The sequence below is a fragment of the Cajanus cajan genome, chromosome 1, assembly GCF_000230855.2.
Source record: "Cajanus cajan strain Asha chromosome 1, NIPB_CcT2T_4, whole genome shotgun sequence".
Classification (NCBI taxonomy): Eukaryota; Viridiplantae; Streptophyta; class Magnoliopsida; order Fabales; family Fabaceae; genus Cajanus; species Cajanus cajan.
This window is the reverse complement of record NC_138517.1, coordinates 60,177,742-60,204,313: the sequence shown is the minus strand read 5'-3', so window position 1 is coordinate 60,204,313 and position 26,572 is coordinate 60,177,742. Positions and strand designations below refer to the sequence as shown.

The 26,572-nt window shown below is 34.2% G+C and overlaps 2 protein-coding genes and 1 long non-coding RNA gene across 7 annotated transcripts; 1 reads left to right on the top strand and 2 right to left on the bottom strand.

Annotated features, from left to right (window-relative positions):
• Window positions 1-304: 304 nt before the first annotated feature.
• On the top strand, window positions 305-4,100 carry LOC145950217 (uncharacterized). The gene is made up of 9 exons (XM_083061263.1): window positions 305-524; window positions 836-1,040; window positions 1,761-1,851; window positions 1,929-2,074; window positions 2,241-2,484; window positions 2,563-2,667; window positions 2,768-2,950; window positions 3,069-3,273; window positions 3,463-4,100. The coding sequence occupies exons 1-9, from the start codon at window positions 305-307 to the stop codon at window positions 3,948-3,950; spliced, it is 1,887 nt and encodes a 628-aa protein (XP_082917389.1). The 3' UTR covers window positions 3,951-4,100.
• LOC145950218 (uncharacterized) lies at window positions 357-6,693 on the bottom strand. 5 transcript variants are annotated; one of them, XR_014428334.1, is made up of 3 exons: window positions 6,242-6,632; window positions 5,996-6,157; window positions 357-494 (listed from the first exon to the last, which is right to left on the bottom strand). It is a non-coding gene; the product is annotated as an uncharacterized LOC145950218 (long non-coding RNA). The 5 variants fall into 5 exon arrangements; XR_014428329.1 differs by having other exon boundaries at window positions 359-497; XR_014428328.1 differs by lacking the exon at window positions 357-494 and adding an exon at window positions 5,461-5,651.
• A 12,916-nt stretch (window positions 6,694-19,609) lies between these two features.
• LOC145955061 (uncharacterized) lies at window positions 19,610-20,914 on the bottom strand. The gene has a single exon (XM_083069765.1). The coding sequence runs from the start codon at window positions 20,912-20,914 to the stop codon at window positions 19,610-19,612; it is 1,305 nt and encodes a 434-aa protein (XP_082925891.1).
• Window positions 20,915-26,572: the final 5,658 nt, after the last annotated feature.

The window sequence follows — 26,572 nt, the reverse complement described above, 5'->3', positions numbered from 1 at the left end:
ATAGGTGAGAGTCTCATTCCTCTTATGTTCTAGAACCTTGGTGTAGTATGTATCTCTTTTCAGTTTTCACTGTCACTTGCATGTGGATCCATCTTCTTTTATTATTATTATTATTTTTTTCTTCTTCTGTTAAACAGCATGAATGAATTTGACAATGTTGTTTTTTGTTGTTTGTTTACTGTTATTTTTGCCTTTTCTGATGTTGCTAAATGCTAATGATTGATTGTACTTGTATTTGTTGACAATATTGTACTGACTCTGTTTCTGATCTCTCATTGTGAAGCTGCATTGAGGAGAAGAAAAAATGGTCAAAATATGCATCCTTTTGGTGGGGCTTATGCTCCTGCAATGTTGGGTAGCCATGGCAGAATCAGAGCACTTCAAATATAAAGATCCAAAACAGCCACTCAATGTTCGAATCAAGGATCTTATGGACAGGATGACACTTGAGGAGAAAATTGGACAAATGGTGCAGATTGAGCGTTCGGTTGCTTCTGCTGAAGTCATGAAAAAGTATTATATTGGTAAGGTTTCTTTTTTGTTTTGTTTTTTGAATAATTATAATGACCATAATATAATTTAAGTCTCAGATTATGTATAAACTAGTTTAGATATAAACTTAGAAGTGTTTCTCCAGAAAAATACTTTTATTTTTTGTAAAAAAAAATGTTTGTAACCTATATCCAACCAGATTCTATATTATATTCAACCCCACTAGACTACACTTACTCTAGTGATTCATTGTGTGTTTTTCTTAACAGATAGTGGGTGATTGGAATTTATGTAAGTTTTTATTTATTTATTTCAAGTAATTTACTTTTTCATTTTTTCATAGGGAGTGTGCTAAGTGGGGGTGGCAGTGTTCCAAAGGCAAAGGCTTCAGCAGAGGATTGGGTTCACATGGTGAATGATTTCCAGAAGGGTGCTTTATCAACTAGATTGGGAATTCCAATGATATATGGGATTGATGCTGTTCATGGCCATAATAATGTCTATAATGCAACAATTTTTCCTCACAACGTTGGACTAGGAGCTACCAGGTAAATTACCTGTCTCATTCATTATATAATTCATAATTGATATGACAATTTTAGTTTCAACAATCATCACTTACGAAATGACCGATTGACAAAATCGTTGGTTTGAGATAGAACCAGAAATTGACATGATTTTTATTTTGTCACGTTGTTAACCACATCGATATTGATTTTTAAATTGCCCAAACCAAATAAACAATGCTTACCTGAATTAACAATTATACACATCGATATTGATTTTTAAATTGCGCAAACCAAATAAACAATGCTTACCTGAATTAACAATTATACGTGGTTGAAAACAACAATAAAAGTAGAATGACTCGTGCCCAAAACGTTATTATTGTCGTGATCAAATATTTATTTCATGGTTATATTCTCATCCACACACTTCAAGTGAATCATATAAGCAATTATTAGTTGTGTTTTTCTGCGTTTTAATATGTTAAGTTGAGAATCCAAACACATAATTTATTGTCAGAAAGTCATAATAATAGCAATTTGTACATGTCATGTGAATTCTTTGGTCGTATATTTTTGCTCTTTTGTTATTCTTTTCTCCACTCTTTTTTTACCCTGTGATGCTGTGACATATTTTAAACTCGCGCTTACAAAAGGTGATTGAATAAAAGTTGGTTACAACTTACAAAGTTAATTATAGTTAAAGCAAATAAATTATAATATGCTTCTGTATCTTAATGAAGTTTAACTCTGATCAAACAGGGACCCTAAACTAGTGAGGAAGATTGGAGAAGCAACAGCTCTTGAAGTTAGAGCAACTGGAATTCAGTATGCCTTTGCACCTTGCATAGCTGTAAGCGAGAACATCCTAATTGATAATTGTACCATATATTTTTTTACCTCAGTCTTACCTTATTATATGTTGAATAGGTTTGTAGAGATCCAAGATGGGGTAGATGTTATGAAAGTTATAGTGAAGATCATAAGGTAGTTCAAGCCATGACTGAGATCATTCCAGGACTGCAAGGTGAAATCCCTGAAAACTCCAGAAAGGGTGTTCCATATGTAGCTGGAAAGTAAGAACTCACACTATTGCCTTAGTCTTGTATCCTTATTTTATAATTTGAGAATTGATCATATAAAATATTGACCTTTTCAGAGCTCCTTTGATTTTATTCTTGATGTCAATTTTGTATTCATGAGGAATGACAATGATCAATTTATGTTATTGAAATTGCACAGGAAGAAAGTTGTAGCTTGCGCAAAGCACTTTGTTGGTGATGGTGGAACCACAAAGGGAATCGATGAGAACAACACAGTGATAAGCAGACATGGATTGCTAAGCATTCACATGCCAGCCTACTATAACTCAATCATCAAGGGTGTTGCATCGGTCATGGTCTCTTATTCAAGCTGGAATGGAGAAAAGATGCATGCTAATCATAATCTGGTCACTGACTTTCTCAAGAACACACTACGCTTCAGGGTAACAACACTGAACTCATCAGGGCACCATTGAATTCAAAATTATGAACGAGTCCTGAAATCCTTTGGTTTCTTGCAGGGTTTTGTCATATCAGATTGGGAGGGAATTGATAGGATTACTTACCCTCCTCATGCTAACTACTCATATTCCATTTATGCTGGAGTCACTGCTGGAATTGACATGGTAAAATATTTCGATTGCGTTGATTATGTATGATATCGCCTTAATTGATATTCCACATAACATGTGTCATCTTCTAATACTTGCTCTGGTAATGCTACAGGTAATGATTCCTTATAACTTTACAGAATTCATAGATGGCCTAACCACACAGGTGAAAAAGAATATCATACCCATGAGCCGAATTGATGATGCAGTAAAGAGGATTTTGAGGGTAAAATTCGTTATGGAACTTTTTGAGAATCCTTTGGCTGATAATAGTCTAGCCAACCAGATTGGGAATCAGGTTAGTCAATCACAAAATGTGTAAAAATTAATCAGTTTTCTGCCTTTTTTAAGAAACAATTTCTATCTATATATCCACCATGTTCTGATATAACTGTGTTGTCAATGTAACTCTACAGAAGCATAGAAATTTGGCTAGGGAAGCTGTGAGGAAATCATTGGTTCTATTGAAGAATGGTGAAAATGCAGATGAGCCACTACTCCCTCTTCCTAAAAAGGCTAAAAAAATTCTAGTTGCTGGAAGCCATGCTGATAATCTAGGATATCAATGTGGTGGCTGGACCATTGAATGGCAAGGACTTAGTGGCAACAACATTACCAAAGGTACAAACTTATTTGAGCTTACAAAGTTTGTCTATCAGTAGAAGCAACAAATAGTTGCTTTAACATAAATTTTGATATGATTTTTGTCTAAACGTGGATCATGAATGTAAAATCAAACATATGCTAAATTTGTATTAAAATAGACTCTAGGCTAAAATGCAATATTGACAAGGCCTATATGATCTGCAGGTACAACAATTCTTAGTGCTATCAAGAACACAGTTGACAAAGACACCGAGGTGGTCTACAAGGAGAACCCAAGTTTAGAGTATGTAAAGTCCAACAACTTTTCCTATGCCATTGTGGCAGTTGGAGAGACACCATATGCTGAAACAAATGGTGATAGCATGAATTTGACAATCTCTGGAAAAGGGGCAGACACCATAAACAATGTGTGTGGAGGAGTCAAATGTGTGACTGTAATCATCTCTGGTCGTCCTGTGGTTATACAGCCATATGTTGATGTGATTGAAGCACTTGTTGTTGCATGGCTTCCAGGTTCTGAAGGACATGGTGTCACTGATGTGTTGTTTGGTGATTATGGTTTCAGTGGCAAGCTTCCAAGGACATGGTTCAAAACCGTTGATCAGTTGCCAATGAATGTTGGAGATTCTCACTATGATCCCCTTTACCCATTTGGATTTGGCCTTGAAACCAAACCCCACAAAGCCAATTAGGAACTGAAAATAGTGGCTTTATTTTCCTTAATCTTGCTCTCGAGCTCCCAAGTAGTATAACAGTTTGGACAGAAAGAGAATGATAGGGATCTAGAAATTTGTACATGTGTTAATTTATATTATCTATAACATGATGCATTTACTTTTCAATGACTCATTGCTTAATAGTTTCATACTTAAACGTGTTTGACTTGAAGTGATTTAGGGATGGGAAGACTTCTAGTTTCCTATAAAATGTGTAAGTGAAGAAAAAACACACTGTAAAGTCTTATGATTGTTTGTGGGAATAATTGATAATCTTAAAAGCAGTTTGACAGTGAATGATTTTAACAAATGAAAAGTTATGTTAAGTGTGACCCTGTGAAGTGTCATAGAGTGCAACTGTAACCCCCTTCTAGATTATAAATATTAATCCCATTTAATTAATAAGGTTAATAAGTTTTTCTATAATTATGAATAGAAAAGATACTAAAATACACAAATAATTATTCTAAATAAAGTTTTATTATATAATAGTAATATTACAAAGGTTTTAATATAAAATTACTAAACAATACAAAATATTTCTAATATATCCATCATAACTTATAAAAATGATGAATTATATATAATATAAAATTACTAAAGTTGATTATTAGATATTTTATTAACTTTGTAACATTATGAATTATATATATCGATTAAATTATATATACAAGTACCTTCCTATATTTTTACTCACCGATGGGACAAAGTTAATAGCTCATTAGCAATGATACCTTGATATTTATCCATTTACGTTGCTACTTTTCCAAATAAAATAAAATTTTGTTTGCCCACGTGTCTAATAGCTCATTGAAATTTACGGTGTTAGAACATTAAACATTAGCAATGTATATTTTGTGAAAGTGATCAAGAAAGGAAGATTTATAATCATGGAATAATAGAGTCTATTACAATGGGTCTCCAAGTACATGAAGTAAAGCAAAAAGTGCAACAAGATATTGAAAAGCGAAGAACAAATGGAACAATGAAAAGCTAAAAGCATCCCGAACAGAAGATAAACAACATATAGAAAAGAATGTATGTGTATAGTATATGACTAAAACATGACAGAAAATAAGGAGCCAATCAGAGGAAGAAAGAATCAAAATCCATAGTAGAGATGAGAGTGTCAAACTCCAAGTGAAGCAGGGGAGGTTCAGTTTCAGGGGGTGGTGGTTGAAGGTGGTGGAGAGAAGAAGGGGATGGAAGGAAAAGTGGCTGGAATGGTTGGGATTGATGGAAAGTTTGGCAGTGAAGTGGCTGGAAGTGGTGGCAGAGTGACCTGTGGGACACTTGGAATGTTAGGAATGGATGGTAATGGGATAGTAGGCAAAGGTGGAACATTTCCCTGAGGCAATGTTGGAACTGTAGGCAAAGGTGGCAATGTTGTTTGCAACAGTTGGCGTACTGCTAATGCCATGTCCATGCTTGAGAAGGAAATAGCAATGAAAAAGGCCAAGATCATGCAGCTTTGGTGAGAGGCCATACCTGGTTATGTTATAACTTTGATTTCAATTAGGCAGCTGTAGATATCCTGAAGAGGAAGTGTGCATGTTCCAAAAGACTAGTGGCTTGCCTTTTATAGACATCACTTACATGAGATGAGACCCTTCTGCCATTTGTTGTTCTTGTTAGCTTACCTTCCTTAGATTAAACACCTATAATGGTATTGAAATACTGTGTTTTTGTTGGTAGTGGTTGGTTGGTTGGTTAGTGGCAACAGAACAAATTCAAAAGTAGGATATCAAACCCTTCTCTCTCTTTGAATAATTCCACATATATTAATTTATTACTTATTATGGTTTACTATGTGTTTGGTAATCCAACACTGCACCATTCATGTAGTAAATATCAATCACTTCAAAACAAGTACCAATTAAAGTAACAAAAGCAATATTGCATAAAAATTCAACAACATTTACAGTGCAGCATGACAATTCAATCTCGAAACCACAAGCTTAAAGTTCCAAGTCCAAATAAGTAAACAGACTCAAGAAAAAGAGAGAATCTGGATGAGATACCTATAAATTCGCCATGGCCTCCAGTTCACAGTCCAGAGGATGAAGATTGAAGAACGAAGCCAAGCCTAAGACCGTGAAGAGGATCCTGCAAATGACGCACGCGAGGAGAAGCACACGGTCCATGCCTCTTCGTCCTCCTCCTCACAAACAACGCGCTTGCACCTGATTACAAGCATAAAAAGAAACGGTGATGATCGCAATGATGCATGGAAATGCCGAAGCGGAACCGACGGTAGCTTCGCTTACCTCACTGTTGCGAATTGAAATGACAGCTGCATAGTGGTGAATTCAGCGGAAATGAGTCATGGCTGAAGCAGCTAGGGTTTTGGAGAGGGGGCTCAGGCTCAGCCAAAGCTACTGTTCGTAGTGATCAAGCCTTTAGGGACTGTGTGAGAGATACTCGCCTTCTTGATATGGGTTTTCAGGGTAATCCATTCACATGGCAGAGAGGAAACATGATGGTGAGGTCGGATAGAGCACTATCAAATATGACGGGGCGTCTCCTTTTTCCTGATGTAGAAGTCATTTAGCTCCACCCTTTCAAGTCCAACCATTCTCCTCTATTACTTCGTTTTTCCCTACATTTGGTGTCCTAGAACGAGCCTTCCTTTTATATTTGAGGCTGCATGGCTAACTCACAAAGACTTTCTTAACCTTATTAATAGTGAATGGTTTAAGTCTATCTCTTGGAATTATAGATTAATTAATATGCAAAAATCCTTGATCGTCTAGAATAAGAACACGTTTGGAAATGTCCCATTCGAAAATACTCTTGTCGTTTTTGCTAGCTAATCTTTAGAGTCCTGCATATTGGCCAAATTCTGTCTTCGATTGGTGGGGGACACTACCTGTAAAGGCACTCCATGCTCAAGTCAGTACTCGGTACAGAGCAATAAATACTATAGTTTTAAATAATAATACTTGTCTTTCATGTCCTATCAGTCTCCTATTTATAGTGACATATTTGAACCTGATGAACTTTCATCACATTTCACATATGTACATATAAACAAATTTCACATATACACCATGTCACACATCCAGCACCAGACCATGTACACGCCCTTACTGATGCATCACACATTCACATCGTGTCACGCACCTTACTGTGCTACTGCATTCCACTACCGCCACTGATATCACTCATATAATTGTACCTGACACATCACATATCTAGTATTGTATCACGCATACGATCATGCCCCCAACAACACATAAATAACATCATATCACATGCATGCCCTCACGGTCTAGTGTCACGCATACAATTTTCACATTTCAATTCCACATCACATGTACAATATAGATAAATCCACACAAAACAATGGTTCACATATCCCTCACACAATTCACCATGAATCCACATCACATCATATACGTATATGAACTAACTCTACAACATAATATCGTATAATTTTAAACCACTTTTCAATCCACATGATAACACCTTAGAACATTAAAAAAATATGCATCTCCTGTCTACAATTGTAAAAGAAAACAACACACTGAGAGTTATACTCATCCAAATAAGCACAAACCTATCTCAAAAGAAATATAAGAGAATAATCTACAACTCTTATGAAGACATGAAATTCTTAAAAAATCACCTACTTAGCTAAAAATTTCAAAATCTAAAATAGATATAATCCGCATTGACAGCTTGATCCCCGTTCACTAAAACATCCATATCTAGAGTTCTCTACATCCTTTTCGAGTGATTCCAAATCCTTTAGAAATATAACACCCAAAGCTACAACTTTTGTGACGAACACAAAGTCTAAAATTGTCGTTAAGGTCACCTCGCATGGATGAAAACACAAAACTTAATATTTCGCGCACTGGAATGGAGACTGAACTTATAACTCGCATAACTCAATAAATTCTTAACATTTTTACACGATTCTAGAGTCTAATTTATAGCCCCAAGTGTCTAATTTCTAACCCAACAAACAAAAATTGATTTGGTTAATCACACAGAAAGATATTATAAAAATACTAAGGTACATCCATAAGTAAAATCTCTCAATTACTCATAAATTCATATAATTAAGGGTGCTCATCAATCTACAAGAACCCTAACTTATAGAGCACATCCCAATAAATCCAATAATCATCTGGATCATCAATTTTACCAAATAATATCACAATCACATTTATAAATCAATATGAAACTCAATTGAGTCATCAATTTCATAAAACAACCTAGCAATTACTAAAATCTCAATCCCTCATGAACCCTAACTCATAGACACATTTCAAACAACTCAATCTCTCTCTCAGAACATCAATTTTAACATCTAATACTAGAAATACACTCACAAGTCCACATAGAAATTATCAGAATCATTAAGCATTCAAACAGAAACAAATATAAAAATTATCAAACATCCTAAGGAGCTTTTCCTCTACCTATTCCGTCATGTGACTTCATATATAAAAATCCCATTTTCCCTTATACATGTTTGCATTAACCAGAATACTCTTGATGTATGAGAAGTTTCTCCTAATCTCTTCCTGGACACTCCTCCTTAGAGCTCTTATTTTTCCTTTCTTTTTTTCTTACTCCTTCAGAAGATGTCAAATGTGACTAATGAGGGTTAATCTGCTAACCCCTTCTTTACATTCCCTCGGGCCGAGTAAACCCAACTCATTACCCTTCCCGACTCACTTCTCCTTTTTCTCAAAATAATTTAACAAAATAAATATAAATAATAATAGAAAAATATTTTTCATTTAATAATAATAATTAAATATTTCTAACCCCAAAATATAAGAAAAAATATAATATTAATAATATTATCATTTTCTATAAAAAAAAATAGGGTGTTACAACTTGACGTCAATTTTTTGAGTGTGCGACATTGGGAATGGGGAGTTCTTTAACCTCTTAGCATTGGGAAAGGAGTGTCTCATCATGCACCATTTGACGTTGATTTTTTTAGTGTATGATGTTGGACAAGGCCAGAGTCATGCCAAGCACAAGTGTACCAAAAGAGTCCTTGTTCCCTCAGCCCTAGATATGGAAGTTTCTAAGCAATGCAACAAAGAGGTCTTTGACCTCTCCAAAGTAGGTGAGAGGTTTGTCTCACCAAGTGCGGTGTCATTGAGTAAGAAAGAGATGGTTAGAGTGACAAAGTAGTTAGTGAGGAGCTTGTGAGGGAGAGTTACAATTAGGATTAATGATGATGGAATCATGCCAGGGAGGACAAGAGGTGACACATTGCAGGATCTAAGAAGAATGGGCTAGTCATGAAGATCCTAGGAGGATTGAGCCCATTTTTAGGTTAGTGGGCCTTAGCTTGTCTTGGGTTATGAGTCACTAAATAAAAGCTCAATACCTCCCATACATATGCTTGTATATATTCTCTTATCATATATTAGGTGTCATATTTTTGGCCTTACATTTTGGGCCTAGTAGAATAGAGTTTTTAGGCCATAGGTCTTATTGGGCCTATTTTGGGTTTAATGGGCCTTAGGTCTTTTTGGTACCCAATATTGGACTTATTTTACTTCTCTTATTATTTTTTGATTTTTAGGATATGCAGGCCATTTTATTTAGGTCATTAGGTTAGGTTTTGAGGAGAAAAGATAAAAAAGGCAAGTTAGTTTTTTAAATTAGGTCGCATTTAGGTTTAATTTGTGATGCATTTAGTGCACATGTGCTAGCCTAAGGTGGGCTGCACTTGATATGCACCAAATGACATCCAAATTCAACCTAAACGCAACCTAATTTTGTGGCTACACATGGTGATGCCATTGGCAAGCCAAAATTTAAATTCAAATTTTGGTGCCAATATACCTAGTCACTTTGTGACTCCACATTCATCCTTCCTTTGGCTTATAAATCAAGATCTCTTCACTCATTTATATTCACTTTGAGTTTTATATATAGAGCATTATGCATTCTTGCAAATTCTCTCTCAACTTAAGGTCACTTAGAGCTTAAAACTTTAGGAATCCTGGAAATCCCTACTCTAGGTTCATCTACCTTTGTGAGCAATCACTTGAGTCCTTGGCTTGAGTGCTTCCAACTCCAAAGATCTAGCACCTTCTCAAGGTATTCTTCAATCATCTTAAACACAGGAGGAGCTCAAAGAAAGATCAAGAGACTTGGAGCAACTTCCATTGGTGATTTAGATCAAAATCCACTAGGAGTTGCCATCAAATGATGAGCGAAAAAAGTAAGAGAATGACTATGAGTAAATAATTTAAGAGAGGGAAATGGTGAGAATAATAATAGGTGTAACATCGTGTTTTTCATAAATAATAATATTAGTATATTATTATATTTTTTGGGGTTAGAAATACTTTTATTATTATTATTATTATTAAAGGAGAGAGTATTTTATTTTATATTTTTCATTTATTTACTTAATTATTTTTTGGAGAAAAAAGAAGTGGGGAGAGAAGTGAAGCGAGTTGGGTTGACCCAGCCCGAGGGAATGTTAAGAAGGGGTTAGTAGACTAACCCCCAATTTTGTTTTCATTTGTTATTTTGAAGGCATGAGAGAAGAGGAGAGGAAAAACAATTGCTCTGAGGAGGAGTGCTCAGAAATGATTCACATTGCATCAGAACTAGTCAAAATAAATTTTACTAAGTATTACATCGCTCAATAACTTTATATTAAATGTGAATTCTATAAATTCAACCATTAGATTGAACATTTTTTACTCTTAGATCATATATACAAAATTTTATATGAATTGAAGATGATTTGATACTTCATTGTTGTAAAACAAAATTGACATAATATATATATTTTAAATAAAATATGAGCACTTTGATTACTTTAAATTTGTTGTTCAATTTTAACAAAACTTGATATAAACATATAAAGTGATATGAATTTTCAATCTAACGGTTGGATTTACAAAATTCACATTTAATATAAAGTTATTGAGCGGTGTAATACTTAGTAAAAGTTATACTAGTATTATTATAACCCTTCTCATTTTAAAATATATAAATTATTACTTAAACTTTTAAATTTATAATAAATAATTTAAATTGTATCATAAAATTAATTTTAAATAGAAATAAGTAGATTGTTAATTATAAAAGTAAGTATATATATAAATAAAGATTAATTAAATATAATATAATTATTATATATTAGTAATATAATTATTATATATATTACTATATATTTATAACGGTCTAGATACACAAAAATAATAAGGATCCAAAGATAGTATAAGTATGAGATTGGATAGTTGAAGATGACTTAAATGAATTAATTTGTACTACTTATATTAACAATATGCATCTACTTTTCGGTAGCTTATCTCATCAGAACTTCATAGTTAAACATGCTTGACTTGGACTAATATAGGGATGGGTGACCTTCTGGAAAGTTTCCAGAAATTGTGTAATTAAGAACAAAACATGCTAAAAAGTTAAGTATTGTGAAATAAAATCCTTAAGAGGCCAAATATGAGTGATTCGTAGTGACCAAATTTGCGACGTCTATAAAATTTAATAAAATAACAAATAAATATTTAGAGACCGATTTATTCGGTCATTATTTTGGTCCCATACACTTTAGCGACCAAATTCATTGCAACCATTTTGCGACTGAAAATTTCGGTCGCTAAACAACTTAGCGACCAGGGTTTTAGCGACTAATTAAATTCGGTTGCTAATTCCGTCGCTAAGGTAAATAGCGACCGATTTTAGCAATTTAACGACCGATTTTGGTGGTCGCTAAATTGCATTTTTTTTGTAGTGTTTTACATTTCCTTTGAAATTATTTATGAACTTATTTGCTTTCTAAACTTTATTTCAAATTGATCGGATATTGGAAATGTCTCTACTAATAAAAATATTACATTAAACTTAGTTAATGTTGCATGTTGCATAACTGTGTCAATCTGTCACTTTCAAATATATTATTGATGACATAAAAACTAAAACAAAATTTTTAAAAATTACAGGATCAAAAATAATAGTTTTAAATATAAGGAACAAAAATAAATTTATCTTAAATTTAAAGAACTAAATATATTTAAGCTTATTTTGTTTCAAAAAAATATATTAAAATAAAATAAATTTAATATATCAAAAGAGATAAGAGTAAAATAATTTCTTCTAAAATACTATTAATAAAAAAAAAACCAAAAACACTTTTACTAAAAAAATCATCATAAAAGTACAATCCTTTAAAAAAAATGTTTTAATTTATACAAAGAGAATAATAAATATAGATATTTCTGAAAACAAAAGTTTGAATCTTAATTCATCTGTATTGGGAAAATTTGAATTAGCTTTAAAACATATTCACATAAACTACCAAAAAAAACAAAAACACAATTGTGTTTATGCTTAGAAGTCCTTTATATGGTGATAAATGATTATTGTCTTGTCGGTGAGGGACATAACGTCTAGGCAACGGGGAAATATTAATAGTTGTCAAAGAATTCAACAACCATTTTTTTCTTCTGTTGACTGGAATTAAATTACGATCTTATTCAATTAATATTTTTTTCCTTATAATTTTTAGATACATTGAACATAAAAATCTTGCTTTGTAAATACCATTATAATGATCAATGTACCAGCCAAATTCGTTTTGCTGACTTCAATATGTAATTTTTTTTTGGGTGAATATGTTATACTTATCCTTATCTCATATGCCATCAATATTTTGCGTTTTTTTTCTAAGAATTATAACTCCTAAAAATCATAAATTTTACATATCGTAATTTTTAATAATTATAAAAAGTTGTTTAGTTAATGATAAATATTTTTGACAATATTTTGAAATTTTGATTTTTTTACTGTATTAAATAAATAAATAAAAATAATATAATATTTTTTTTATCATATTCAAATTTTACTTCTAACTCGAAAATTTTAGTTTCTTATCTTTTCATGAAAATTATTTTGACAGAAACCTATGCAAAATTTATTTCCAAAGAATAATGTTTTTTTAAGAGTTATTTTGTAAATAATAAACCAAACACAGAGAATTAAGTTTACTTAATTTTTAAAAAATAAAAACTAAAAAAACACCATTTTAAAAGAGAAAATACAATAATTCATTTTCACATTCTTTAAATGACTTATTTAATTATTTACTAAAAAGATTTATTACTATCATTAATACTAATTGCTTAAATTACACAAGATAATTTACATTTCTTATTCATTTTTATTTTATCAAAAATAAAACATCACAACATTAGTTTAAATTTTCATTTTAATTAATATTTTAGGTTTTACATTATTATATATAATTAAATTTAAAATAAATTATATATAAATAAATATTTTATTTGAATATATAACTTATATTTAAAATTTGTATAAATAGATATTTTTAGACTTAAATATGTTTTTAATCCCTTAAATTTAAGATAAATTTATTTTTGGTCTTAAATTTAAAACTATTTTTGTAATTCTATAATTTTCAAAAATATTGTTTTAGTCCCTGAAATTACCAATAACATATCTAAAAGTGATAGATTAAGATAGTTGTGCAACAATAAGTAGATTTAATGTGATATTTTCATTGATAGGAGTACTAGTAAGTAGATTTTATGTGACGGTATTTGACATATTTCTTGACAAAATTTGAGTATAAGTACTAATTTTTTTTTTGTAAATTACAGGGATTAAAAAGACCAATTTTACTTGAGGAATTAAAAACAAATAAAACTCTCGCCCGAATGCACCTTCAGTGCCACTCACATCCAAATCTTCCTCACCTAAAAACAACTACAAAATGTACGGTGAGACAAGAAGATATTCATATACAAATCACAATAGGAAAATCCAACCAATACATTCTCAATTAAATAAATATACATAATTAAACCTCGGCCAATCATAGTTCATATTATCAATTTTAAGTTCATTCAATTTCCATTACCATATCACAGTTTAAGTATGCAATATGTCACACACATGCCCATGTCGATGCATCACACATCCAGCATTGTGTCACGCATATGCCCGTGCCAATGCATCATACATCCAGCACCATGTCACGCACACGCCCGTGCCGATGCATCACACATCTAGTACTGTGTCACGCATATGCCTGTGACAATGCATCACACATTTAATTACCAATCATTCACATTTAATCACATTTATATATCACTCATCCAAATACAAACCATTCATACTCAAATATACTCAGCCAAATACACACCATTTATATCTATTCATATAATAGTCATTACTGGACATCATACAATTCACATCCATCATCAAAATCCATCAATATAATACCATATTTCACAATCCCACATCAAACTCGTTCAATCATATCAAAAGTATTATAAAGCATCATTGAGAAATCATAAAGTATCACAAACATGCCAAAAAAGGGTCCCAAAACTTAAAAAAAAACACAAATTGAAATAGAATACCCGCATCTGGCACCGTAAATCTTGACAACTTGACCTCTACTCACTATTTTGACCATAACTTGAGTTGTACACATCCTTTTTGAGTGAAGAACATGAAGCCTAAAAATGTTGTTAAGGTCATCTCACATGTCTGACAACACAAAAATTAATATTTCACGCACTGTAATAGAGAATGAACTTATAAGTCACATAACTCAATCAATTCTTAACATTTTTACACAATTATAGAGTCTAAATTGTAGCCCCACGTGTCTAATTTCTAACGAAACAAATAGAAATCAATTTGGTTAATCACACAAAAAGATATTACAAAATTATTAAGGTATACCCATAAGTAAAATCTCTCAATTACTCATTAATTCATATAATTAAGGGTCTCATCAACCTACAAGAACCCTAACTTATAGAGCACATCCCAATGAATTCAATTATCATCTAGATCATCAATTTTACTAAACAATACGGTAAACACATTCTTAAATCAATATAAAGTCCGATTGAATCATCAATTTGAGGATCAAAATAGAAAATGGACAATCTTAGGAATTTTAGGGGTTTCTCCCCCTACCCATTCTCCCTTGTAATCCCACAAATATAAAACCTAATTGAATTCTCAATTTCACAAAAAGATTTCCAATTGACCAAACTCCAATCCCTCATGAACCCTAACTCACAAACACATTTCAATTAATCCAATCCCTCTCCTAGAACATCGATTTTTAACATCTAATACCAGAAATACAATTATTAATACAAGTATAATTTATCCAAATTACCAAATATACAAATAAAAAACGTTATAAAATTACTAAGAATCTTAGGGAACTTTCTCCCTCTACCCATTCTCTCATGTGACTTTGCATACAAAAATTCCTTTTTCTCCCCGTACTTGATTGCGTAAATCTCACTAGTTCTGATGTAATGTGAATCATTTTTTGAGTAAATAAATGAAAAATATAAAATGAAGTACTCTCTCATTCAATAATAATAATAATAATAATAATAATAATAATAATAAAAGTATTTCTAACCCTAAAAAATATAATAATATACTAATATTATTATTTTTGAAAAATTGGATGTTACACCTATTATCATTCTCACCATTTTCCTCTCTTAAATTATTTACTCACGTTCATTCTCTTATTTTTTTGTCTCATCATTTGATGTCGACTCCTAGTGGATTTTGATCTAAATCACCAATGGAAGTTGCTCCAAGACTCTTGATCTTTCTTTGATCTCCTCCTTCGTCTAAGATTGTTGAAGAACACCTTGAGAATGTGCTAGACCTTTGGAGTTGGAAGCACTCTATCGCAACCGAAACCGCGATGGGATGACGCAAACATTTTTTTTAATGGATTCGCCACCAATATTTCATTTTAAGGGAAAACATTGGAAAACCCTTTAAAAGATAATCTTTTAAAATTGAAATTGGGTTCGGAAGTCAATTACGTGTAGGGAAGGTATTAGCACCCTACGACGCTTGTAAAAATAGTACCTTTAATTAATTGCGTGCAAAATTACGTAAATTTATAAATATTTAATTTACCCTAAAATATATATATACAAGAATAAACCTCTTATTTATTTCTTTTTTTTTTAAAGGAGAAACTTGTATAAGAATTTAAGGTAGCAAATGGCTTATCATTAAACCCTTAAAATCAAGTAATGTCGAAGATAAAAATGTTATTCAATCGACGTTGTTATTTGTTGTATATTAAATATTTTGTAAACAATTATTTTAAAGACACCCAATCATATTCACTAAGTACATACAATTAAAAAATAATAATTAAAAAAAATAAATAAATAAAGTCAAGAAAAGAATACGATACCATTGAATCTTGAAAGATGAGGTGCTTTTTGGCTACCTTTCACACTACACAGATGCCTCACAGATCTTAAGAAATACAAAGAGAGAGAGAGAGAAATTTCGAGCACTAAAGAGTCTTGGACGAAATTTTCCAGCTCCAAAAATAGTGCCTGAGTCTGTTATTTATAGACGTCAGACCTGACCAGAACGGCCCGTTCCAGATTCGAAACGGCCCGTTCTAGATCATTCAGTTATGAGTTACATGTGACTTTGGAACGACCCGTTATAATGGCGGAACGACCCGTTCCAAATTTGCACTTTTCCCATAGTGAACTACACTGGAACGGCCCGTTCTAAATTTGGAATGCCCCGTTCCCAATTTGAACGTTTCCCATGGTGAAATGCATTGGAACGGCCCGTTCTCAATTAGGGTTTTAGGTATTTTTAGTAAATTGGAACGGCCCGTTCCAGTTTTGGAATAACCCGTTCTGGACTACTAAAACCAACCTATTTGGGCTTCAAATCTCCTCGTTGTCATATGGTGTTGCCTCCATACATTGGGAGCTCCTCCTCTTCATTATAGACATCCATTTCCTTATTTTGGTGGGTCTGGATAAAATTGGTTATTCATAGTTTCCCTTCTTTATTTATTTCTTATTAAATAATCTAAATAAGGAAATTTAGATTATTTTTTATAAGAAATGAATAAAGATGCGAATTAATTTTATCCAGCTACCCAAGACATAGCTCTTATTGTTGATGTTAGTACTAGAAAGATTCAATGCTTTTGCTTGAACAATCAGATGCTAGAATGTTGTGTTGGGATCGTCAAGTGCTAGTGCTAGATCAACTGAATGCTAATGTTGAATACTTGTAATGGAGTAGTTGAATGCTTGTGTTGGATCAACCGAATGCTAATGTTGAATGCTTGTGCTGTGGTGGTGAATGCTTGTGCTGGATCGACCGAATGTTGGTGCCAATTCAATTAAATGTTGGTGTTGGAGTCATTGAAGGTTGAAGAACTGAATGCTAATGTTGTAGTGGTCGAATGCTTGTGCTGTATTGACCGAATGTTGGTTCCAATTCAATCAAATGCTGGGGCTAGATTGATTGAATGTTGATGAACTGAATGCTAATGCTGGAGTGGTCGAATGCTTGTGCTGTATTGACCGAATGCTGGTTCCAATTCAATCAAATGTTGGTGCTGGATTAATTGAATGTTGATGAACTGAATGTTAATGCTAGAGTGGTTGAATGCTTGTGCTGTATCAACCGGATGATGGTGCCAATTCAATCAAATACTGGTGCTGGATTGATTGAATGTTGATGAACTGAATGCTAATGCTGGAGAGGTCGAATGCTTATGTTGTATCGACCGAATGCTGGTGCCAATTCAATCAAATGCTAGTGCTAGATTGATTGAATGTTGATGAACTGAATGTTAATGCTAGAGTGGTCGAATGCTTGTGCTGGATCGACCGAATGTTGGTGCCAAGTCAATCAAATGATGGTGCTGGATTGATTGAATGTTGATGAACTGAATGCTAATGCTGGAGTGGTCAAATGCTTGTGCTGGATCGACCGAATGCTAGTGCCAATTCAATCAAATGCTGGTGCTGGATTGATTGAATTGATGAACTGAATGCTAATGTTGGAGTGGTCGAATGCTTGTGCTGTATCGACCAAATGCTAGTGCGAATTCAATCAAATTTTGATGCTGGATCGATTGAATTGATGAACTGAATGCTAATGCTGGAGTGGTCGAATGCTTGTGCTGTATTGGCCAAATGCTTCTGCCAATTCAATCAAATTGTGGTGCTAGATTAATTGAATGCTGATATTGGATCGACCAAATGCTTGTGCTGAATTGGTCGATGGGTCGCGCCAGGTAGATACTGGGCTTATATAAAAGAAATTGTAACTTGTGCTAGGTAAGTACTGGACTTAAATAGAAAGCCATATGTGCTAAGCAAGTACTTAGTCTAAAGACTCTATGCTATTGGTTTTAAAGACTTAAGAAAACCTAATAGTAGGTTCTAGGAAGTAAGAGATGAAAATGAAATGTGATGCAATGGTGATGTGATGTAAAATGTTATGAGACACAACTTTCAAGACTTAAACTTTTGTTTCTTTTCCTTTCCTTTTTGCTTTTGCTTTTTTTTTTTTGTTAAGGTCATAATTTCCTCATTGTGACACACAGCCAAAGATCATGGATGAGTGAGGCCTTTGATTGCTCTTTGACTTGAATGATAGTTGGTTATTCCCTTGGGTTACCCTTAAGATGTTGTAAGTATTTATGATTTGAAACAACGTTATCTTGTTGGTTGCGCCTTATCAAGAAATTATCAAGCATACTGTGGCTTTTAAAACCCATAAACATAATTTGTAATGCCTTAATTTTTATTTTTTAATGTAACATGCATTTCTTTTCAATATATTCCATAAACTAAGAAAAATGGGGTTGCCCCAGTTGAGGTTCGAACTGAGGTATGATATCCATGTAAAGCAAATGGAAGCATCTCATGCCAATTTTTGTATGTCACCACCATTTTCTGGATGACCCTCTTGATGTTCTTGTTTGCTGCTTCAACTGTACCGTTCATCTTTGGACGATATGGGGAAGAGTTATGGAGCTGAATTTTAAAGTCAACATCTAACTCTATCAGTAATGATTCTACTTAATTCACATTTCGAGTCACATGGGCATACGAAGTGGCTTCAACCCATTTGGTAAAATAGTCAATAACAACCATAATGAAGCGATTTCCATTTGACGTTTTTGACCCAATGGGACCAAACATCCATTCCCCACATCGAAAATGGCCAAGGTGATGACAAAATATTAAGGGAAGTTGGCGAAGCATTGATATTATCAACTTATATATGACATTTATAACATTTCTTAACGTTTTTAAAGCAATTATTCTCCATTTCCTCACAAGTCTGATTAACGGGACAATCAAAATTATTTGATGCAACACTAGCACTGTCACGTTCAAGCTCATTTTTTCGCATTCTTTAAAGTTAGGATAAGATTGATAAAGAGATTAAGGAGAAAGGAAGAAGCAAGAGATGAAAGAAGAATGAATGCATTTTATTTAATATTAAAAGGAATTACATGAGCCCTTATTTAAGGAAATAAATCTTAAAGCCTTGGGCAGAACAATAAGATTAGCATTACAAGAAAATTACTTTAAATTTGAATTAAAAACCACAAGTAGCTCGTTAATCTCCCAATTATTAAGCTCCATGTTCGGTGGACAAGCGCGAACCAGACTAGCCTGTTCGTCCTCACGAAAGTCTTGCTCAACAACAGCTATTGAGTTTGGAAACTCAAACCCCGCACTTCAAAAGATTTCTCCCAGATCACTGATAGGGACCCCATCTATTCTCCTCAACAGAATTAACTGTCGGCCCTCCATGACCTAGTAGAGGGTCCCAATATTAGGATTATCCTCTTTAAAGTCTAACCACCCAGCCTTAGTCAAATTTTGTACCTTAATTTTTAGTGCTTTGCAATTTTCAAGGGAGTGACCAATAGCTCCCGCATGATAATCACATTTGGCATTAACGTCGTATCCCCTAGGATATGGTGGTTCTATGAGCTTCATCAGGCAAGGTACTACTAGTGAATTTTGTAGTAGGAGAGGGAACAACTCAGTATAAGACATACGAATAGGGTCAAATTCAATTGGTTTCCGATCTTGGGTATTTTGTGACCTCATATGGCTAGAATTTTGGTTCCATTGCTGGGTAGATTGAGGTGGTCGTGCGGTAGGTGTTGCGGGTGAAGCTTGCAGAGCTTGATGGATAGGTTGGTGAGGATATGGTAAGATGGCAGTAATATTTGGGTAGGCCATGTGAGGGGTATAGAAATAAGGAGGTTGGTTGTTAGGTAACCTAGGGGAGTTGAATGTCACTGCATTTGTATCTCCTTCCTTTTTCTTTCCTGCACCATTTGAAAATTTTCTTGAACTAGCTATTTCATTAGAGTCAACCGCAATCTTCCCACTCCTCATGCCATTCTCAATCTTTTCCCCGATGATGACTATATCAGAGAAATTTGATGAAATATTTCCAATTATCTTATCATAGAACGGTGCTCGTAAAGTATTAATGAACAGGACTACCGCTTCTCTATCAGACAAAGGAGGTTCCACTTGTGCTGCCACTTCTCTCCACCTCTGAGCATATTCCTTAAACGTTTCACCATCTTTTTTAGACATGTTGCATAGTTCAAACCTATATGGAACCATGTCAAGATTATATATATATTGTTTAAGGAAAGCATCAGCTAAATCCTTCCAGGAGTGGATATAGGCCTGTTCAAGATGCATATACCAATTCAAAGCTGCCCTAGTTAAGGAATGCTGAAAACAATGAATAAGAAACTTATCATTGCAAGCATATGCTTCCATCTTTCTGCAATACATGGTTATGTTATTCTTTGGACAACTTGTTCCTTTATATTTATCAAATTCAGGAACTTTGAATTTTGGGGGAAACTCTATATTTAGAACCAAACAAAGATCGATAGCTTCACCAACATCATAACTACCTCCTTCCACAACCTTTAGCCTCTCTTCTAGCATTTGTAACTTCTCACTAGACGGAATATCCTCAATTCTAGAGGTTGGTTGATATCCCCTAGAAGTTTGGTGAGTATTCCCTTGGTTGATAAAATTAGAATTTTGGGGTTGGTAGGGAACGATGTTTATAAGTGGTGACATTCATGGGTGAAACCTCAGGTTGGGTAGGTTGCATTTGTGTAGGCGGCTGATTCACCAATGGTTGGTTCTTATCCGGAGGATCCATGATCGTTGGAGGTGTGTAGTTGGGCGGAAGGCCATATGGTGGCCATTGGACCTCTAGAGGATCAACTTGTTGACTGGATTTGTTAAGATGTAGAGTTAATGATTGTGTTGGGGCTGGGGTAAAGCTAGGTGGATACGTAGGAGAAGTTGACGATTCTCCTCTAGCTACTGGAGGGGTCCCTTCTACATTTTTCACTTGTATAGACTACAACATCTCTAGAATTTGGGCCATTTGTTCCTTCAATTGATTGATATCATTTTTCAATTCTTCTTTGTGTTCCTCTATCTCATCCATGATTTTAGCCTGAGAGCATGTCCTATAACGATCCCGAGGAAACACTTTGTTATTTTTTTTTGCTTTATTACTTTCTAAATACAAAGTGAATTTTATGAGTATAAAAGAAAAGGAAGAAGAAACAAATTTTGGAAAAGATTGATTTTGTATTCAATTTGAGGAGCAATTCCCCATACCTTAACACTAGAGGCAAAACCTCTTAGGTCATACGACGATTGATTTCAAGGGAGCATTCACACCTCAATGAATAAGGTCATTTTACTAGCAATGCAACAGTACGAGTCACATTTTCAAACAAGGATCAATCATCTCAAGATCAAAATGTGATTAACAATCACTCAAGGGAGAATTCTCGCCTTAATAAATGATGTCTAAAACAATGTGACTTATTACGATAAACCTAGGGTAGCAAATTTCTAAGGTTAACACCCTAATTCGAAGGGTCATTAAGTCCACCTATCAGTGCATGGTTTTATGGGTGGATCTAAAACTTCTCAAGATTTATTGGTCCCCAGGCTGCCCTTATCATATAAATAAGGACCTAGCGCATGAATCAATCACAAGTAGGGAACATACCCTCTCAATATGATTAACCCATGCTACTAGTAACAACCTGAGTGGTAACTCAACAACGGTTAAGCGAGCATCAAGCCCCTCAATAACAGTCATCAAGCCACCTTCTCTTCTTAAGCTCGCATAGGCTCGAGTATAGAGCCCAAAGTGTGTGAGGTACAAGTGTTAGTGGGTGTGTGGGGTAACAAATAGACATGCGAATAAAATAAATAAAACTCTAATTTAAGCTTAAATCCAAACAGAACATACGTAGCAAAAAATAAAAATAAAAAATAAAACAAAAATAAAATAAAATAAAAAGGGTAAAATCAATATTTATAAAGTCATAATTTTGCACAATTAATTGAATAAGGTCTGACTCTCAAACGTCCCCAATGGAGTCGCCATCTGTCGCAACCGGAACCGCGACGAGATGACGCAAACATTTTTTTTAATGGAGTCGCACCAATATTTTATTTTAAGAGAAAAACATTGGAAAACCCTTTAAAAGATAATCATTTAAAATTGAAATTGGGTTCGGAAGTCAATTACGTGTAGGGAAGATATTAGCACCCTGCGACGCTCGTAAAAACAATACCTTTAATTAATTGTGCGCAAAATTACTTAAATTTATAAATATTTAATTTACCCTAAAATATATATATACAAGAATAAACCTATTATTTATTTCTTTTTTTTTTTTTTTAAAAAGGAGAAACTTGTATAAGAATTTAAGTTAGCAAATGAATAATCATTAAACCCTTAAAATCAAGTAATGTCGAAGATAAAAATGTTATTCAATCGACGTTATTATTTGTTGTATATTAAATATTTTGTAAACAATTATTTTAAAGACAACCAATCATATTCACTAAGTACATACAATTAAAATAATAATAATAATAATAATAAATATAAAATAAAATAAAAATAGAGTCAAGAAAAGAATAAGATATCGTTGAATCTTGAAAGATGAGGTGCTTTTTGGCTACCTTTCACACTACACAGATGCCTCACAGATCTTAAGAAATACAAAGAGAGAGAGAGAGAGAGAAATTTCAAGCTCTAAAGAGTCTTGGACGAAATTTTCCAGCCCCAAAAATAGTGCCCGAGTCTACTATTTATAGACGTCAGACCTGACCAGAATGGCACGTTTTAGATTCAGAATGGCTCGTTCTGAATCATTCAGTTATGAGTTACATGTGACTCAGGAACGGCCCGTTCCAAATTTGCACTTTTCCCATAGTGAACTACACTGAAACGACCCGTTCTAGATGTAGAACGATCTGTTCTAAATTCAGAACGACCCATTCCCAATTTGAAAGTTTCCCATGGTGAACTGCACTGGAACGGCCCGTTCTCAATTAGGATTTTAGGTGTTTTTAGTAACTTGGAATGGCCTGTTCTAGTTTTAGAACAACCCGTTCTAGGCTACTAAAACCAACCTATTTGGGCTTCAAATCTTCTCGTTGTCATATGGTGTTGCCTCCATACTTTGGGAGCTCCTCCGCTTCATTGTAGACGTCCATTTCATTGTTTGGGTGGGTCTGGATAAAATTGGTTATTCACACACTCAAGCCAAGGACTCAAGTGATTCCTCATAAAGGTAAATGAACCTAGAGTAGGAATTTCTGGAATTCCTAAAGTTCTAAGCTCTAAGTGACCTTAAGTTGAGAGGGAATTTTCAAAAATGCATAATTCTCTGTATAAACAACTCAAAGTGAATACAAATGAGTGAGGAGAGCTTGATTTATAAGCTAAGGAAAGGATGAATGTGGAGCCACAAAGTGACTAGGTGTATTGGTGCCAAAATTTGAATTCAAATTATGGCTTGCCAATGGCATCACCATGTGTAGCCACAAAATTAGGTTACATTTAGGTTGAATTTGGATGTCATTTGGTGTAGATTAAGTGCAACCCACCTTATGCTAGCACATGTGTACTAAATGCATCACAAATTAAACCTAAATGTGACCTAATTTAAACTAACTTGCGTATTTAATATTTTCTCCTCAAAATCTAACCTAATGGCCTAAATACAATAGCCTGCATATCCTAAACATCAAAACATAATAAAAGAAGCATAACAACCCCAATATTGGATACCAAAAGACCTAAGGCCCATTAAGCCCAAAATAGGTCTAATAAGACCTATGGCCCCAAAACTCTATTCTACTAGGCCCAAAATATAAGGCCAAAAATATGACACCTAATATATGATAAGAGACTATATATAAGCATATGTATGGGAGGTATTGGGCTTTTAGTCAACGACACATAGCCAAGACAAGCTAAGGCCCACTAACCTAAAAATGGGCCCAATTCTCCTAGGATCTCCATGACTAGCCCATTCCTCTTGGATCCAGTAATGTGTCACCTCTTGTCCTCCTTGACATGATCACATCATCATTAATCCTAATTGTAACTCTCCCTCATAAACTCCTCACTAACTACTTTGTCACTTTAACCATCTCTTTCTTACTCAATGACACTACACTTGGCGAGACAAACCTCTCATCTACTTTGGAGAGGTCAAAGACCTCTTTGTTGTGTTTGTGCCCCACTTAGAAACTCCCACATCTAGAGCTGAGGGAACAAGGACTCTTCTGGTACATTTGCACTTGGCGTGACTCTGGCCTTGTCTAACATCATACACTAAAAAAATCAACGTCAAATGGTGTATGATGAGACACTCCTTTCCTAATGCTGAGAGGTTAGAGAACTCCTCATGTTGAGCATCACACACTCAAAAAATTGACATCAAGTGGCATCTGATTAGACACTTCTCGCCTAATGTCGAGAGGTTAGAGACCTCCTTGTGGCTCATGTGCTTGGCATGACCCTCTCCATTCCTAATGTGGAGAACCACATTCACCATGCTTGACGCCTTAAATGTGCGTCCAATGCCATTGCAAATTTTGCACCTCATAGAATCGCACCTTGCAAATTACGGTTCCATCAACCTCTTGAATTTATCTTAATAATTAATGTTAAGTCAGACGAAGACAAAAGCAATTCCCACCAAGGTTTTGAATGAGACAAATATAATATGTATTGTTATTTCTAACAAGTGTGCTAGTGTTTCAGATATAAGTACAGGCAAGTTGATATGCATCCATATCAGGACCAAGAGACATGAGCCAAACACTGAATAAAGATTGAGCAAACGAAGGGAACACATTAGACGAAGACAGTCACAAACATAGACACAAAAGAAATAAAGAAAAAGGACACGAGCAACCAAGATGATGAACAAAACTATGTTAAAACATACTAGACGAAAACTCGAATACATAGACAAAGATCAAGAAAAAGTGATTGTGTCTGAAGACACAACGAGACAAACTACCTAGCATACATACTCTTAGAAGAACACATGAAGACATCAAAACAGAAGAAGAAAGATAAAAAAAATGGGCGAGCGCTTATTCACAAATCAAAACTGCGTGTGTTAGAGCAAGTACACCTACCAGTCAACAAAGGACAACCAGACAGCAAAGGAAAACACCTCCATCGCTGCAATATCAAGAAAGTACAGAGATATCTTAATGCTAGTCAAAAAAGCAAACATATAGTACAAAAGAACTCGTGAAGCAAAGATTCAGCAAGCAAACATTTAATGCAAAATCAAAGGCATTAAATGCAACAATCCATGAAGATTGTATAAACTAGATGGAAGAATTAGATGATGGCTAATCAAGCATAAAAATGAAGTCTGCTCATGGAAGGAAGAGGACTACCACCAGAGTGAGACACTGAAGTATCAGACGAAGCCTATGAGGAATAATCAAGGCAAGACACGAACTAGACAAGTCGAGACAGATACAGCACGTGATGTAGGAAACTGAGCGTCAAGAGATGAGTAGTTGAAACACGAATATGCACCAGATGATCACAAAATATCCAGACAAAGTTGTGTCAAATGCAACTGCTCTAAAGCACAGATCAGACGAGGCATATGTCTATGGATAGAAGAAAGTCAATCGTACATCAAGACCAAGAGTAGCATAGACTAAAAGATGCTCTGGCTGAAGACAAGTATGTCTGCAATACTGACCAGACCATATAAGAAGCCAAAGCATCAACATCAAATACTCAAATGAAAAACAAGACAAGAGACGCATGAAATTAACAGACGCAGACAAAGACTGCCGCGCAAACACTTATCAAATCTCAAAAGACTACTCAGAGCATCATCCATGATCACACAAAAGCCCTCAACGTAAAACGCGTGATGTAAATGAAGGAATAAAGAAGAAGAGAAGCACGCAAAAGCAGAGCATGCATATGTCAGAAAAAGTGCATCACTTTTTCAGAAAAGGACAACGACTATATTGCTGCATGACTAGAAAAAGACAAATAATTTCTAGGTCTCAGATAAAGTCAAGCATTGTTGGCAACAGGATAGAAAAGAATACACGCAATGTCTAAAAATATGAAGCAACATTTAATGCAAGACCAAATGCATTAAATGAAAGGATCAAACTAGTCATGAACGACTATAATAGCTTCAAGGGACATATGCAATGGGAAAATTTTACAGGTCTATAAGTATGCAATAACATCAAACTGAAAAAGGCTGGTTGTTTGAGCAAAATGGAGTAAGCATGAAGAGGAATTATATTCAGCCCATGAAGTAACAAAAGCAGAGATATAGCATGTAGAGTCAAATGTTCCTTAGTGTAATTCGCTCTGTAGGACTAAGGTAGTGAAACCTTAGTGAGTGT